The sequence below is a fragment of the Anas platyrhynchos genome, chromosome 5 (assembly GCF_047663525.1).
Source record: "Anas platyrhynchos isolate ZD024472 breed Pekin duck chromosome 5, IASCAAS_PekinDuck_T2T, whole genome shotgun sequence".
Classification (NCBI taxonomy): domain Eukaryota; kingdom Metazoa; phylum Chordata; class Aves; order Anseriformes; family Anatidae; genus Anas; species Anas platyrhynchos.
In genome coordinates, this window is record NC_092591.1 from 6441379 (window position 1) to 6458885 (window position 17507).

Consider the following 17507-nt stretch of genomic DNA (forward strand, 5'->3'; position numbering starts at 1 on the left):
GTTAAATACCATTCCAGAATTATGACCAGTTCTGCCTTTGCAAAGTAAAATCAGTATAAATGCTTGCTTCCAAAGTAGATAACAGCATATTTTTAGTATGTAAAACATGCGGATATTTGTGAACAGTATTACAATATTGAGCCTAATTCATGGGAAGGAATTAGGGATTTTAGTAGTTTTCTTTCAAAAATTAGCTTGGAAAATTTGATGAGTGGAAGGTAAAAAAAAATAAAAACAGTTTGGGGGTTTGGGGAGTGTTTGTAAGCTATTCATTCAGTCATAAATGTAATCCTAGGAAAGAGTTGACATATAAAATACCTTCCAAAATGGAAGCCTTAATTCCATTTTAAACAGAGACCGAAATTTATTAAGCTCAAGCATTTTAGTTGTAGTTTAAAAACAAAGAAGTGCCTTCAGTTTGAAAGTGATGTTGATGTAGAGTGACTTTGTCAAAGTCAAATGATTTGTGTAGACCAAAAGAATTAGAAACTGATATTGCCATGTGTAAAGTGTTGGGTTTGGATTAGTCAGTGTTTTCTCCCAGTGTTAATTCAGTCCTACATAAATTGTTTTAGGGTTTGGGCTGACAAAAGCTAAACCCATTCAGTAAAGTAGAGGAATTGGGAATTTAAGTGGATATACTTTGAAGTTTTGTGACTTTGTTTTTTCCATTTTGGAGTTAGTCATGAGTATTGTTAGTGCTATCCTTTCCAATTTCACTTTGGGATTAAATGGGTAATTTCTTTATGGCGTTAATAACATATTAGGAATTAAGCCAACCAGGCAGAGTGTGTTTCTGTCCATAGTGCCTAATTTTTTGTTCCATGTGTTTTTGAAGTTACAAAAGTAATGTGATTAAGGCTTCCTAAGTATTCACAGAACTAAATTGATTACAAAAACAGTAACTACAGAAAATACTCTCCTAAGGTTTCATTTTGCGCTTTTGGAATCGCGTGGAAACTTTGTTCTCTCTTTATTGGTAACTCCCTGTTTGTCTGTATTTGTTCCCACGCGGTAAAAGCAGCTCTTTTCTAAACACATTTAAAAGCTTCCTGCTATTTGATGCCATTGAGAATGGCCTTCTAAAATGCTATTTTTATTTTTTCTTGTGATCAACTGCTTTGTAAATATAAACAAAGAAAGACACAGGGTAAAATCTGGTAACACATCCGTTGTTTCATTGTATCTGTGTATAACTTAGTGTAACAGCAGACATAGGAGAATTTTCCAGGTTTTTGCTGTGAGCAGACTCTGGCTTATTTAATTTTGTCACTTAATTTGCTGTTTCATAGCGTATTAATGTCAGTCGTAGAGCAGAACGTGGAACGTCGTCCTCGACAAAGCCTTGTGAGAAGATGAAGTTTTATTTTTTCGGTAGTGCATTGAGCCGATGTGTGCAGTACCTAACGAAGGGACGATGCCATGGCTGGCAGTGCAAGGCTCCAGTCCTGCCATCTGATCCTGGTCCTTGCCTAGCTCTCCCAGGTCTCGTTTCATTTATTTCAGAGCAGCTTCGCTCAGGTGTGAAGGTCTGCCCCGAGCAGCTCGAGTTGCAGGGCTGCGCCCTCAGTTAGGACGCGATGGGAGTAGGAACGGTTGTGTACCAGGTAGAAACCAGGGAGGGAAAGCAAACGTTATGACAATACAACTATGTGGTTTGGGGATTAATTTTACCCTGTGAGGCATTTACAACTCTGGACCTCTTTATTATATACTGAGAAAGGGAGGGGTGTTTCTCGGGGAGCTTTCATCTTCTTGCTATCGCTGGAGCTCCTCATAACAAAACGCAGCACAACAATGGAGGGCTTTAACAGGACTTCCTCCCTTCCGAGGAGGGATTGTTTTGAGTTTCCAGCTATATTAGAAGTGAGCTTCAGCTAAAGCTCAACAAAAGAGTACAGGAAACCACAGCTTATTTCCATGTAATTATTTAAGTGAGGTGCAAGTAAGGGCAGGCATTTTGTTTTCTTCTGTTTTTGTCTTTGCTATGGTGCGCTGTGTTTTGTTTGTTTTCTCAGGAAGGAGTTTACCTTCAGCTGCCTTGGAAATCAGTAGAGTTTTTAAAAGCTGGCAACGTGATAATTGATGTTTGTATTCATAGAGAGACGAAAACAGATTTTCTGTTATCGTCTTCATTTAAAAGCAAGTGCATACTTAACAAATGATAGCTTACAACTAATTGTTGAGACTAATTTCAAAATTCTTCATCTGTAGTATCACTTGCAAAAGTTGTTGGGAGAAGGTAATTTGCTGCCAGCATAGTAGTAGTAAAAAATAATAATACTATTTCTAATATTAAATTGAATTTCTGGAAAATCTGTGAATGATTCTAGATCTAGTTGTATTTTTTTAGTTGGAATACAGGTGTATATAAAAACTATTCAGTGAATAATATAAAATACTCTATAAATTTTATCCTGAACTGTGTTCATTTAAAAAGGAAAAAAAGGCAAAACTGGAGCTCTTAGGTGATTTTGGAGTTAGAAATATTTTTGGTTTTGTTTTGTTTTTTCTCGTTAACAGCTGTCATGTCTTATGAAGACCTTGGCCTGTTTGCATTTGGATCAACTGGAAAGGTAAGTGTCTGGTTTTATCTGTGTATTTTTCTTATCATTCCCGTACTTCCAATATATACAACTGTTCATTGCACAGTCAAGATATACAGGTGAAATATGTAGTACAATTAGTCCTAATATAATTTTAAAAAAATCCATTAGTTCCTGAAAACAACTCTTTGTTACCATCCAGTTAGTGTTTGTGGTCTATGGAAGCCTGAAGATTAGTTAACTGTAAAATAGGTGTTTCTTGAATGCAAGGTTTTGTGCTACTTTCCTGTTGGTGTGTTCACTTTTTAATTGTATTCATAAATGCGTGCCCACTGGCTTTATCATCAAGTTGGCTCAGTGATCCATTTCAGTTTGGTTACAGTCCTGTTGTACTGTTGCTATAAATTGTTAAGAGACACTTAAGTGATATACTGGTGTTGTTTTAGTGTTTAATAGAGATCTAAGATAAGTGTTTGCCTTTCATGTACTTGTTACAAAATAAATAAAAATATATTTTATGCATGTTTATTTTTTTTCTTTTGTTAACAAACAGATGAACATTTCTTGTTACTTTATCTTATGATTAAAAAAATCATAAACCATTTTTGGTATAAGAGTACTCAGCGTGTAAGCCAAGCCTTTTTAGTAGTTTTACTCGATCTGTTTTTCTTAATAGACAACGTTATTCACTAATAGTGGGTACGCAGGAAATACTGATAGTGAATACAATGCATATAATAATAAAACTACTATGCTCTCTGTTTCAGTTGAATGATTCTAAAAGTAGGCTTACCGTGCAGAAGTGCGATTTCAGTGGTTTTCTTAAAAAAAAAAAAATAATAAAAAAAAAAATTCTGCTTAACAGACCAGTTTATTCTATTTTAATGTAACCGAGAATTAAATCTAAGCTACTAGGTGTAAGACTTCCATTAGCATTAATAAGCGGATAATGAGCTTAGTCTGTGTCGATCAATATTTATCGATCAGAGTTAAGATGTGATCAACATCAAGAGAAGATAAATCTTGATGTTAGCAATGTATTGAATTTTTTTTTTTTGGAGGGTCTGTTCTGTACATGGCAACCACAAGCCACTTGATGCAGAAGCCATAGAAATGCAGAGCTTAAGGAAGTATTAAAATGTGACCAAGTCTGCCCCTTCTCTGAAGTAGGGCTGAACACATATAAGCTGTTCTTGGCAGGCATTTGTTGAATCTGTTTCTCAGTGAATATTCAATGTTATTCAACGAAAGAGGTTTCACAGCTTTACCGCGTAGACAAAGTCGAAGATTATTCTCACCAATATTACTGTTTAGTAGTTCTGTTTTAAGAACTACCAAGTCGTTTCTTCTAAAAATATCGTCTGGTTTTCTATTTTCTGTGTCTATGGAGAGCAGTCCATCACTGGAATATATCTAGGCTGAGAAGTTGTTTCGATTAAATAATAAAACAAAGCTCGCCAAGCTTTCCCGATGAACTGATGTTTTTTCCTCTCTTGAAATATCCTTCATTTTTATACATTTATCTTAAAACATGTCTGCAAAAGGGAACGCAGTTAGCTGGCTAACAACTTGACAGCAACAGCAAATGCAATTACCTATATTTTAAATCAAGCATGCCCGTTACTGCATCCTAAAACAAGATTTGTCATTACTGTGGCTGCTGCTGATAGTTTTATCTCAGCCTATTTTCTCTACTTGCAATCTAATAACTGTAAGTCATATATGTGATCTCTGCTTCCCGAATGCATTGCTTTTAACTGGCTCTATTGATTTTTTTTTTTTTTTTTTACTCTCGTATTTTATCACAATAATTCTGAATTACAGTCCTGACCCTGAACTTTCTTCAGCTTAGTTAGGTACAGATGGCATTTAAATAAAAATAAAAATAAAAATTGTTCTTATTCTTCTCTCATCCAAGTCATTTGCTAATAATACAGCCAGACCACTACAGGACCTTGCTTGAGCTGGCATCCTAGATTGACAGTAAACTACTGGTAACTGCTCTTGAAGTAAAGTAGTTATTCAACCTTCTGGTGATTTAATGTCAAAAAATATTTCTCTGTGATTTGTGAGACTAGAGATTTTCTGTCACTGGAATATTGCTGATTCTCCTTCTCCAAAGGCATGAAGTATTTCTTTCCATCTATGGCAAATGACAAGATTATATATATATATATATATTTTTTTTTTGCTGATTTGTGAGCTTTCAATTCATTACAAATCTGATATGTTTTTCTAACTGATCAATTGAAAAAATGGCAATTCTCCTTTCAGATTTTATTCAAAAGTAACAATTTTGTTTTTCTTCTCATAGCTGTGGCTTGATTTCTTCCAAGCTGCCTTCTGGTAGCGCTCTTGTAGGAAGGTCCTGTTACATAATGAAGAACAGTGCGTACAGAAAGAGAAAAACTCTGCTATTCTAGATGATGCTGCTATTTTAGAACTGAAATGAAAACAACACTGGGAAAACTTTAGACACCACTTCTAGGGTTTTCAGTTGGGAGTTGACAATTGCAGAGATTCAGACAAATATTTTTAGTGGCCTATGGTCACTTCTACTTCCCTATCAGTCCAATATGAATAATCGCAAACACCAAAGAAAAAGCAATGTCTATCTAGTTCACAACTTTAAAAGAATAATTCATGATAGAATAAAAGAATAATTCATAACATTCATGATAGTTAAGTATTCATAGTTACTCAGTGAGGAAGTAGTTCGTATAAATCTCCGCTGATTGCCATTTCAGAGGTGAACATCAATTAGAATGCACTTGTGTGTTTTCAGTGATTTCAAACCTCATTTGCAAAACAAGCTTCACCCTGTGGCTACTGTTGTTTTGTCATCTCAGAATGCAAATGTGGTATTTCAGGAAGTTTTTTTTTTTGCTTTTATATTCATTTTAGATTGCATTGCTTTATGTGTGTTATAAACTCTTCATTAAACAGAAGATGCCTTTCCTTTCAGTACCAGTTATCGCTTCTACATCTGGGCTGTTCAAGATGATCCATGTGTTTTATGACTGCGGTAGACATATGACTTCAGTTATCCTTACCTTTTCTAAAGAAAACTTGTTTTTTTATAGGTCCTTGTTGCAGCTACAATAATTATCCAGAATATAGGAGGTAAGAAACTTCATACTCTCAATTTTAACTGAACGGAATATAATTTCCGCAGTCTGCAAAACTCCACAAACGTCCAAGGTGCTAATTAAATGCGAGTGTTTTTAAGAGTTTGATTAAGAAGACGGAAGACTTGCAGAAAAGGCTTATGTGATCATGCTAAGCTCAAGCGCTGCAGTCATGGGGTAGATGGGGAACTTGGTGGGGGCTGGTTTGTGTGCCTGATGCTGACTGCATCGCGTGACATGGAGCATATCCATCAGAGCTGGTGTTGCTGATCAGAGGGGGTTGATGAGGCATAATCTCCTCCCCGCTCTTCTGTACATTTGAATCTCGTAGCTGCATTTCTTCATGTCATCTGTTTTGTTTGTTTCTTTTGTAAAGCACTAATTTGTTTTAGTGATTTGAGTAATAACAGAGTGCTTAGCTGTGGAATTCCAAATCTGCTTTATTATAGTGGCTTTCCTTTTTGGTTTAGTTCAATACCTTGGGCTTTTGAGGCGGGCAGGTGTGTGCTTTGGTTTGCTCACTTTTGTCATGTGGGCAGATAATCTACGACATCATATGCTGGGTTCTCCAACTCTACTCTTATTTTGTCTTCCTTTGTGCATAACAATAAAATAACACCAGCTGTGTGTTCATTAAAACAATCATCCAAGCATTTGAACTGTTACTCGGGTATGTTTGCACAGAATGCTTGAGTTACTGAATAGTAGCGTCCTTAGAAATTAATTGTCTGTAAGCAGACGATGTTTAACAGGACAATTTATAATTCCTTTGGCTATTTCCTTCTGATCTGTTGGATTCTTTCTTCAGATGAGGAAGCTGTGTGAAAACTCCCTCCTTTCCATTCCCCACCACCACCCCCAAGATATACATATTCACCTACGATGCCAAAAGGAAACAGCCTTCCAGCATTGTTCTTTCCTTCAGCATTACCTATCAAGTCCAGACAATTCAGCAATCACTATTTGTTGTCACTGCATAGCGACCTACAACTAGACCAAGTTCCTGCTTGTAGGGTAAAATTGGAATCCTTTGTTGTACAGCAATAAAAACTGCTTACTTTAAATGGCTGTTAAAAACCCTAGCGTTAACTTCAGGCAGGAGTGAACAGACTAATTCCAAGGTTAAGGATTATTTATTCATATGGGTTTTAGAGGTTGTTCTGTAGCAAGAACAAATTTTTTCATTTCCTTTCCTGTTTGAGTGGACCTCTAAATAAACAGTACTAGACAAGGAGGGATACACAGTGCAGGTTCTGGAGACTCTGGGATCATGCACAAGACTCTGTGGTCAAAGGAAATATGACTCTCATTTCTTCCTCATAGCAGTTCATAACCTTCTTGGTGTCATTTTTAATAAAATTCACTAACTGCAGAGGCCCAAACTAGTGTCTGCTGGATATTATCAAACTACTTTGTCTTCTGCAGCAGGCTTCTCTGCCAACAAGTAGGGCCTGTTTTGCCAACCAGTGGTTTTCTGTTTAACTAGTTCAGGAGGAGGTTTCTGCAAGTTGAAACTTCTCTTCCAGATATTTTTAAGTGACCTCATTTTAATGGAAGCATTCAAAACTTTTGCTTCTTCTGTTTCTAAGGGCAGTGTCTTCCATGTAAGGGAATAGTAGCACTTTATGCATCCTCTGTGTTCATTTGCAGAATCACTTGGTTTCAAATGCACTGAAATGAGAAAGGTGACTTTCCTTCTTTGAACGGGTTAGAGTTGGTAAAACCAAACCATGCCCAAGTCTATCATGAAGCATACTCTGTGAAAACATGGGTTTTCACGTGCAACTTCAGCTTCCTTGGCACCGTTCTCCATACAGGAGATCAATTGTGCCATCATTGCAGGGAGCTGTCACAGCTTCTGTTCAGTATTTAGGTTTCTGTCTGGGGTCAGAGCGCCCAGCTATGGTGTTTCTCTCTTTAACAACTTCCATTTTCACTTCGGCAGAGTCCAGGTTAGCAGAGCAGCACCGCGGCAGGAATGATCATTGCAGAACAGTCATTTTCAGTGTCACAGGCTCTTAAAGATAGGAGAGATGAAGAGCTCGTCTCACAGTGAGCCCGGGCTGTAGAAGAAATGCGTAAAAAGAAAGGAAATTTTTCTTGTTCTTCTGGCTCCTTCTACAGATTTTAAGTGGGAATGGTGAAATTGTGGAGTGTAGTTTGTCCTGAATGGAAGCTGTGCTGGAATTAAGTATAAAACTTATGTTCTTCACTTTTTCCGTAGCACAATTAGGCATTCACCTCTTTTTTTTGTTGTTGTTTTATGTCTGTTTGAAGGAACTAGCAGCACTGTGTCTGTTGGGCAGACTTCCAGACTCTGTCAACATCTTTAATTTCAGAGTAAGGCTAAAAATAAAATTGTTTTCTGTTACCTCCTCCATCATCAGACCTGGGTACATTGCATCATATAGTATCTTATTTCAAAAGTGATTGGAGAACATGAAATAATGAATGATGATTTATGATTAAAATAAATGACTTTACTAGGGTTATTGTCACTAGCAGCATCTAGTCTTGGCAGTTTTAAAGTTTGGTCTGATCACTTCTAAAAATTTTTGTGTGGAAGTGATTTGCATTTATTTGTGCCGGAGAGAGCTTTTTAACAATCTCTTTAATACGGTTATGCTTTCTAATTTGTCATCTTTGCTTTCTTAAAAAGAAAACTTGAATTGCGGGTTTGCATTTGACATCCTAATTGCCCACACTTACAGCTTTGTGTAGATAGGGAAGCTGATTTTTCTACTAGCAGGATACCCAAAGGGGGGAAAAAAAACACATTGATTTTGTACAGCTACAGGAAAGCAGTAGTTGTCCAAACTTAGAATAAATCGTAAAATACCTCTGTGGTTTTTGTTTTGTTTTGTATTTTAAATAATTCAAGTTCATTGCCTGGAGATTTCAACCTGTATGTCTCATATGATCACTCAACTTTCATGCAGATTTTCAGCTGTGCTGGAACACTTTTTAATTTGTGTTACTTAGATAAACATAACACATACCAAAATCTATTTAAGTACCAAAGGTTAACTGAGGATGTATCCAGAGAATGTGTTGACTTTGCAATATCCAAATGTGAACTGAGGTCGTCTTCAAAAATACCGTGATTTAAAGACTTCACAGAATTCATACAAAATCTTAGCTTAGAGTTTAGAGAGATTAAACTTTGAGAATGTTTGCCTAATTCTCCTTATGTCCACATGTACTTGTTCTTGCAATATGGATATTTGTTACTAAGGGGAAAGGTTGAATGGGATGGCCAAAATTACTCGTTTTATATTGTTCTATTTGTCAGTATTTTGGCCCAGGCCAGCAGCCCATTTGTCTAAATAACTAGTGATGAGTTCCGTGACCTGTCTTTTTCTCCTACGAGCTGGTTAGTGTGACTGTGGGATTACAAATAGGACACTAAAAGGATGACTGCCAAACTGCTCTGTAAGTGGAGTGATCCTCTAAATGTCCACTTGTTGCCTGCCATGCAGAAGATCTTGCAGGATTTTGGATCTTTTGGATCTTGTCATGCGGCTCCTGAGCTCAGAGAGGGCCCTTGGTGCAGCTGCACGCCTGGAAGCGTAGAAGAAGCAAGGGAGGCTGCTATGGAAAACACTCCAGTCCGTGGCTCTGCGCCTCTTTTATGTAATCCTTCCCAGGAGCAACCGGATTTGGACAGAGTCCCTGCTATTGTCCTAACAGCGCTGTGCTTCTAGGAAGTGATGGATGAGGCTCCGTGGGCCAAAGCCCTGGCCTGGCACCATGCAGGCCTTCCCCTGGCCTGGTCAGGGAGGATCTGGGAGCTTGGTGGATGCTCCGAGGAGCAAGGAGGGGAGTTTTTCCTCCTAGAGCTGTCACTGCTGATCTGACTGAGAAGCAGGGCAGTCTGCACCGCCGTACCCTGGAGAAAATCATTAGGAATCTCAAAACGCAATGTAATGAAGTTGGAGCAGGAATTATTTCAGCGAGGCTGGTGGAAAACGGAGACAAACACAATAAAGCGTTGCACAAGAGCAGCTCACAATCTATTGCCAACACTAACAAATCTTCAGCACCGAGGTCTAGCAGGAAGTCTGTGGAGAGTTTTTACAGCGTAGTTCTCTGGGCTGCGGGCTGGTATTAGCTGAAGGTCGCCGCTGTCGGGAGATGCGGCTCGTCACAGAGCGCTGGGTACTGGTGATGCACGGAAACATAAATTGAAACTGCTGAGAACATGAGTTTAATTATTTAAAATTTATTAGCAGTGGGATTAAGTGCAACAGCAGAACATGTGGTGCAGCCATGTAGCATAGGTGGTCTGTAGTAGGATTATTTTTTTTTTTTTGCACGGGGCTTTCTTTTTTCAATTTCTAGCAGTAGGCTGAGGTGCACAGAGCTCTCCTGCTGAGGATCAGTGTGTGTAGCCAGCCTGCTTTGGCCTGTACCCAAATGAGCCTTACAGCCTCTCTTTGGATCCACGCTTTCCAGATAGCAGCCCTAATTTTACAAAGAATTGTAGGGTTTCTAGTATAAACAAGGTTCAATTAAGTGTAACTTCTCTAACTGGTGCTTCCAGATTTCCTTTCAATATTCAGCTATTAGCATGTACTCGAATGCACACGATTTTCCTCTTCGTAATAGTCAGTCGTGAGGAGAAAGGCTTGTGCTGTACCCCTCGAGCACTGCTGTGCCGCGGCTCTGCAGGCGGTAATAGAAGCTCTGGGATTAGCCCTGATGGGAGACGCAGTTCTTAAGCTGGATTTTACGGCCCATTAATACACTCAACACGACGGACAGCACATGGAAACCCTGCTCTGAACGTAATCAATCCTATCTATATTGCATCCTTAAGTCTGGCGAGCTCATACCCATCGCATGGGGCCTCGCTGGGTGCCTGCAGCGCTCCCGCACCACCACCTGCTGGCCTTGCCCGGTGCCTCCGACCCTGCAGGCTGCTTTTTGCTGTTTCTTCTCCTTTTTTCTGTTTTGGAGATGGACATTGAAGGGTTTGACTCCTGATTTTGCTACATGGGTTTGTGTGTGTGTGCTCCCTGTGTCAGTACTTGCAAATGATCTGCATGTGTCTAAAAACTACACCAAAACAAACAAATCAAATGTAACCAGTGACCTTGTTTTATCAAGTTAACTGGGCATTTCTTGTTTTGCCAGCTTTTTTTTTTTTTTTTTCCCCTCAGCGTGTTCCTCAGTTCTGCAATTCAATTTTAAATGTATTTACAAGATTTGTCCCAAATGTAACTGGGGCAAATATTTTGAGAGAATAAGGGCTGTGTTGGAAAACCTGTCTTTTTCTAACCAGAGTACAGTACTCTATGGACTCTGAAAATAATTTTAAAGTGCAAATCATGAAGGAATAAAGTACAGCTTGTTACATGCTGAGAACTGTATCATTAATACCTTAAGAAATTACCGAGCTTCCATTAAGTATGGAAAGTCTAATTCTGTTTTCAAACAAACTCAGTGTTTGTTTTCACAATGCAGTTTGCTTTTAACCTGAAAGCCTAATTATCCTTGCTGTTTCACAGTGAGGATTTCCAGTGCAGAGCTGCCTTAATTAAGGGCAGGTTTGTCTGCTCCCGTACTAATTTAACAATTAATGACCCGTGCTGTTACATTTCCATATTGCAGTGAATAGTTGTTGGAAAGGCTTGGTATTGTAGAGAATATTAACCCTGCTTTAAAAAACAAAACAAACAAAATAATAACAAAAATCCCAACCTGAAGCTATACTTTGAAATATGAAGAGCTATGTGGCAGCTAAATTAGCATAACTGTGCAAATACAATTAAACTAGTGAAATTTTACTAAAATAAATCTGCTGTCTATGAGTTCCCTGGGGAATAACTTTTTCTTTCATTTTTCTTTTCTTTTTTTTTTTTTAAGCCTGCCATGGATAAATTTCCAGTGTAATTCAGATAAAAGCTAAACTTAAAAGGAAGAGGGAAGTAGGGGAGAAAAAATTCAGCAGGATGGGTGTCATAAAGTGCAGATCAGCAAAGTTGATGACCTCTTTCTGTTGTCAGAACTTGCTATATGAACAAGCATTCCATCTTTTTTTCACACATTGAAGTCTGCATTTCCCTTCTATATTTTAAAAAAAAAAAAAAAAAAAAAAAGAGAGACAAATGTTAAGCTTCCGCTAAGAGGAAATCCTAAGAACAATGAATAAAGTAATTGGGAAACTTCTTAAAATTGAATATGTGGGGGATTCATTGCAAAACAAAAACAAAAGAGCATGTTCCTAAGGATATATGATGTGGGGGCCAAAATAATTGATGGTTTTAAATGGCATCCATGCATCATTCCTGATGTTTTTGTAGTTTGAATTACTTACAAGGAGCTTGATGCAATATTCAAATGCTTCTGACCTTGCTATTCTGTTCTTGTTCTTTGACTGGAGGGAAAAAAGAATCAACAACTTGCCCAGAATCCAGTATTTTGCTCTCTAGTTTCACTTTCTTTCTTGAAATCCTTTCCTGTTGTCCTTTTTGTCACCCTGTCTAGATCAGGGCATATTCAAGTTTAAACAGCCTCCGTTACCAACAAAGGGAGGCACAAGCCCAAATGGATTTGTCACAAGCGGTTGCTATGAAGGATCCAGCTCTCCTTGGCTCGAGCGTGCTGTGACCGATAATGTTTATTCTAGTGCTATTTCTGTCTCTCGGCCTCTAGTCTTTTCAGTATTTGGGGGAAAAGCACGGATCTTATTGCCAGAACTTTTCAGAGAGTTAGACGGTGAGCATTTTAATTTATCTTAATGATCTGCAGGCATTTGTGAAGAATCTCCGTCTTACCCAGTACTCCCCCAAGTTAAAAACCAAGATTGCTCTGTCTACTTGTCCCGACTCCCAGATCAGCACACCTTTTTTTTTTTTTTTTTTTTAGTAGAAGCTGAAGGGGCAGTGGAGTTGTATTGATAAAGCCTATTTTTACCCAGCCTCTTGCCTTCTCCTGCGTTTGGAGGGCAGCCTGGTTCCATTTTTGCACAGTGCTTAATAGCATGAGACGTATCTGCAGTGATTTAACATGATCAGCTAGAGAGGTAGATTAGGAAAAAATAACCAGAAGAGTTAGATTCAGTCCCTCTAATGAAATGAAGGGATTTATCACCAGCCATTTTCTAAGAAAGGAGTAACTTACATCTTTATGCATAAGTTTGATATAGACATTCTCTTGTATCATTACTGTGGATTTCAGCAACGGATCATTTTTGGGGCAGGATAGTAAGGAAAAACTGCAATTATTTTCCTGGTAACAAAAAAGACAATCACATGTTTGATTTAAGATTGGGGCTATGTTATAAGAGGTGTTTTGGGGACTAATTTAAAAACAACCCTGGCTTCTCTTTTCTCTAACAGCTAAAGGTGCGTTTGTTTTGTTTTTTTTTTTTTTATTTATCCAGGTGGTGGCCCATATAGTTAGTGTGAAACAATTTTATAGTACAAAAAGGACATTTTGAATAATGCATGCAAGGTACATATATTTATAGAGAGCCGTATCTGCCGATGGCAAAAACAAGTTATAAAAGTTTAATGCAAGTACCCTATTTTATATTTCACTTTTTTTTTTCTCATTAGAGTTAACACTATGTTTTTGGAACATAGTAAGGTGATAACTGTTTTAAGAATGTAATTTCTCACTGCTTTCAAGACAGTGGTAAACCTCTATTTAGTAATAAAGTAGTAGTAATATTTGGATTTCTGCTGAATACTGTTTTAGTATCTGAATATTGGCTTCTACTAAATGCAGAAGTTTAGACCTGCAAAGTTTTCCATCAAATAGCTCTTGGTGCATGCTGTCAATATGTAAAGTCAGGGTGGAAAAATTAGAAAGCAACCGTATTAAAGTTGCTCACGTAGTTGGAGTCTGCACTCGTTGCATCTGCATGCTAAAATCTCAAGTTACATCACTGTACGCCTTTCATTTTGCAGGAAACCTGTCTCATTCAGTGGTAAAGATAGGTGTCTCATCTTGGAAAGAGTAGGTGATGTGAAGAAAAACTATCGTTTTTGAGTTTAGGGGATGAAATGGGATGCAAAAGCAGTAAGTTTTGCTCTCACGTTACATATGTGAAAGAAGAGCAAACTGAAGGGAATGTTACTCCTGACACTTGCTAATTTTTTTGAACACTTCTAAAGAACAATATACATCTAATATAGCTTTTTTTTGCTTGTTTGTTTTTAAACATGATAAAAGGTGCCTTAAAAGTTAGCCTTTAAAATGTTACAGCTATTTTGCAAGTGACAGGAAGTCAATATTTCAAAAGTGGAATAAATCAAAGCCCAAGATAGGTTTTTTGTTGTGTTCACTTGTGCCACAGTTTAGCCTTGTGACTGTGTAATCTCTTCCTTCCGTTTTACATCAGGACTGCCAAGGGTAGTTGACATTTAATTTTTACGATACAACTTGACATGCTTTTGGTCACGGTGGGCATCAGGGAAGTTACGTAAAGTTTATTTTTTGCAGTGGAAGAAATGATTTTTTTTTCTCTCGCATACTGTAAGCACTTTATTCCTACTGGAGATAATATTTCAGTTGCTGCGTCCTTTTTCAAGATACTTCTCTGTTTTGGTTTCAACTTTAAAAACAATCAATGTTCTGCACTCACTTTGTAGTGAAATGTATAATTTATAATGTATAATTTATTATGTATTATTTATTCATAGTTTATAGAGTGTCATAAAGTGGTTAGTGTCTTTTACTTCTTTCATGCTGAGCAAAATTTCAAGGATCTGTTTCTCATGAGAGGTACAGCTGCATTTGTAAATTAAAAAAAAAAAAAAAGCAGGATTTGACTTTTTCAACTGTATTTAGTGAGGGCATCCTGCCCCAGTTTATTTAAGAGATTCGTGTCTTATCTGAGCATCAAGCTATAAATTACTTTTTTATTTATTGTCTTCGTCTTATAGAACAAACAGGAGAAGATAAACTGGCAACAAAAAAAAAAATCCTACTATGTGAGATTGTTTCCCATATGCACAGAGAGGAAGAAAGATGCATACAAATGTTTAGCATGTGCAAGTTTCTTAGTGCATGATTGGTTCCCTACTTCGGAGTGGAATTCAGTGAAATAGGACTCCTCTTTTAAAAACAAAGAGTAAGTGCACAACAAAGGATAAGTGATCAAATGATTAGCCAGAGGCTAATAGGAATGCAAGGGAAGAGTGACAGATTGCATATTAGGAGGAAATCTGATCTGGAAATTAAATTGAAGCTTTCTGCAGCTGAGCCTGCAAAAGAACTAATTTTAAAATCTTCCTGAAGTACATAAATATATCAAAGTTCTGAACTGCTTGTGTAAAAGCATTGTAGAATGCAAGAAAGAAGGCTAAAGTTGAATTAAAATTTAGAGGAATTTTTCTTTTTCACATACGATGTTATGAAAATACATCTTTGCTTAGGGTGAAATATGCATCTGCCTCTATCTTTAGCATAAGAAAGTGTGCTGATTTTCTTACAAATTCTGGTGATGTAAAAATGCACACGCTGCAAAGATCTGTGTGGTTGAATCTTCATTCTCCAGTATGAAGATAGGAGAGTAAAATCAGGACAGCAGATAAATACCTCACCACCACCAAGCAACAGCTACATGTCAACAGGGGGATCTACTCAAATACGAGAAAAATCAGAGCTTTTAATTATAAAGAAGTGAATATTTCCTTATTTAGTGACCTAGCAACTGTTTTTAATTTAACCTTGCGGTAGGTAGATGTCACTCTGTATTAATACAGTTCCCTTACTTTATGGGGACTGCAGTCCCTTTCTTCAGATTTAATGTTAACTGCTGTGGTACAGCAATGTCAGAGTCCACATATTTTCCAGGGTTCAAAACACTCATTAAAAAAAAAAAAAAGCACTCTTAAAAAATTAGTTTATGGAAGCTCACTGTCTTACCTCTTAAAAATTTATGTTATTATTTTAATGCGTTAGTAAATACGACACAGTAAAATTCTAAATAATTACTGAATGCAAAACAGTAAAATTTGAGTGCAACAGATTAATTTTTGTCAAGTTTTAAACATAACTGAAGGCATTTGTAGGCACGTTACTAAAATTGCTTGCTTTTGACAGATGGAAGTTTCAAGGAGGCTTTGATATTTGTTGAATCTGTTTGTAAAACTTGATGCTTTGAGTGTTTCTCTGCTGGTTTCTGGGTCATATAAATGCTTGATGTTTATGGTAAAGCAAAAAGTGACATGAGCAGTATGTGAAGGTATCAGGTTAGTATCAGTTGTAATAAAAGTATAAGAACTTTTATTTAGGCCTTAGATCATTTTATGGAGTAAAAGAGAAAATTGATACTGTGAATTAGCTTTTGGATTTATTTATATGCATCATTGCTTTCTTATGAGTAGAAATATCAGCAATCATCATTCCCTTAAGAGTAGCTAACAGTTTCTCTTCATGTTCACAGTTTCTGCAAATCTATGCATGCAGGATAAGAAGAACCTTTCCAGTCCTGTTCTTGTGTTTAACCTTGTCATATACTTTTTCAATGCAGCATGAATTGAACAACAATAAAAACTGAGTCTTCATGAAAAATCTATTTTATTGATAAACAAATCTCACGATTTACTCTCATCGTTGTTAACATCTAATAAAGAGTAGGGAAGGAGAAGTGCTGCAGCCTTCAAGTCTGTCTCTGGCTTGTAGATCCGTACTCCTAGGTAAAGGGCCTGTCCTGTGTTGTGTTGTTTTGTTAGTCCCTTGTCTTCTATTTTCCTTGTTTCAAGGCTCACATCGTAACAGCCTCTTTGGAGGCATTAGCTATCATCAGTACAATACTCGGGGATTTGCAGCTATTTTTAAAGGAAGCACATGAGAAAATAAATTTTGACCCTGGTGCCATGGTGTCTAATATGTGGCTGAGATGTTCCAGTCGTGACCATGCTGGTTAAGCCATGCTAATTGTTACAAACAGAGATACTGGTATTCCTCTACTAAATCTGCTCTGCTTCTGTTTGCAGCTATGTCATCTTATCTTTTAATTGTTAAGACTGAACTTCCTGGTGCTGTCGCGGGCTTCTTAAGTGGAGACGAGAGCGGGTAAGGAAAAGTGCTTCAAACCTTATGTATTTATCTTGAAGAAGAAAGTGGTTCAGGACTGCTGAAGGAGATGGGTACTGACACTTCCCTCTGATCTCACATGCCAAAAAAATTAGTCGTTTACAGGAGTTCTTGGAATAAGAAATGTATTTGGCATGTGTAAACCTTCTGCCGCGCGCACACAGAGAGCCTATTTCTTTCCTCGTAGTGATTTCCCATCAGACGACCTTAAAGTCAGTGGCAAAACTCCATCTAAAGAAATCTCCCTTCTGTAAAAATTTAAAAGGGGAAGCAGAGGGGGACAGGAGGGAGAGGAGGAGAAACATTTAAACTGCTGTCATGTTATCACTTAAAATATTTCAAAACCACAGTACAAAATCCAGCAGACATTCAAATTTAAATATTTTGTTGTCTTGCTCCAGTAATTGGACTTGCCTTGGGAAAAATGCCAGGTTTCCAGACTCGGTTTATAATTCCTTAACTTGGCTCTCAGTAAAGAAATTATTCTTCGCAACTGAGCTATAAAGCTGTATGTAATGAGTGCGTCCCTCAGATTTCTATTAGAGCTGTCGCAAGGAATCTGTGCCTGCGCTAAAACAAACATTGCAGCTTCAGCACTGAAATATCTTGTTCAAGTTGTTCCAGTGCTGCTGTCACTCATAACAGTGTATCTTGCACTGTGTCACTGCAGTTTTTCCAAACTGCTATTTTCAGATGTTTTGAACTCAAAGGTTGTGTGAGGTTTGTACTGTACTTGAATATTTTGTTTGAATTTTTAAGTTGAAATTTGTTTTTAAAAGTT

The 17507-nt window shown here is 37.4% G+C and overlaps 1 protein-coding gene across 1 annotated transcript in view; it reads left to right on the forward strand.

The window, feature by feature from the left end:
• SLC38A6 (solute carrier family 38 member 6) overlaps positions 1 to 17507 on the forward strand; it is a 44805-nt gene that overhangs the window by 2732 nt on the left and 24566 nt on the right. The window contains exons 4-6 of the mRNA XM_038180109.2: positions 2524 to 2576; positions 5630 to 5669; positions 16627 to 16705. Coding sequence (XP_038036037.2) covers positions 2524 to 2576; positions 5630 to 5669; positions 16627 to 16705 — 172 coding nt within the window. The remainder of the gene's footprint in view (positions 1 to 2523; positions 2577 to 5629; positions 5670 to 16626; positions 16706 to 17507) is intronic.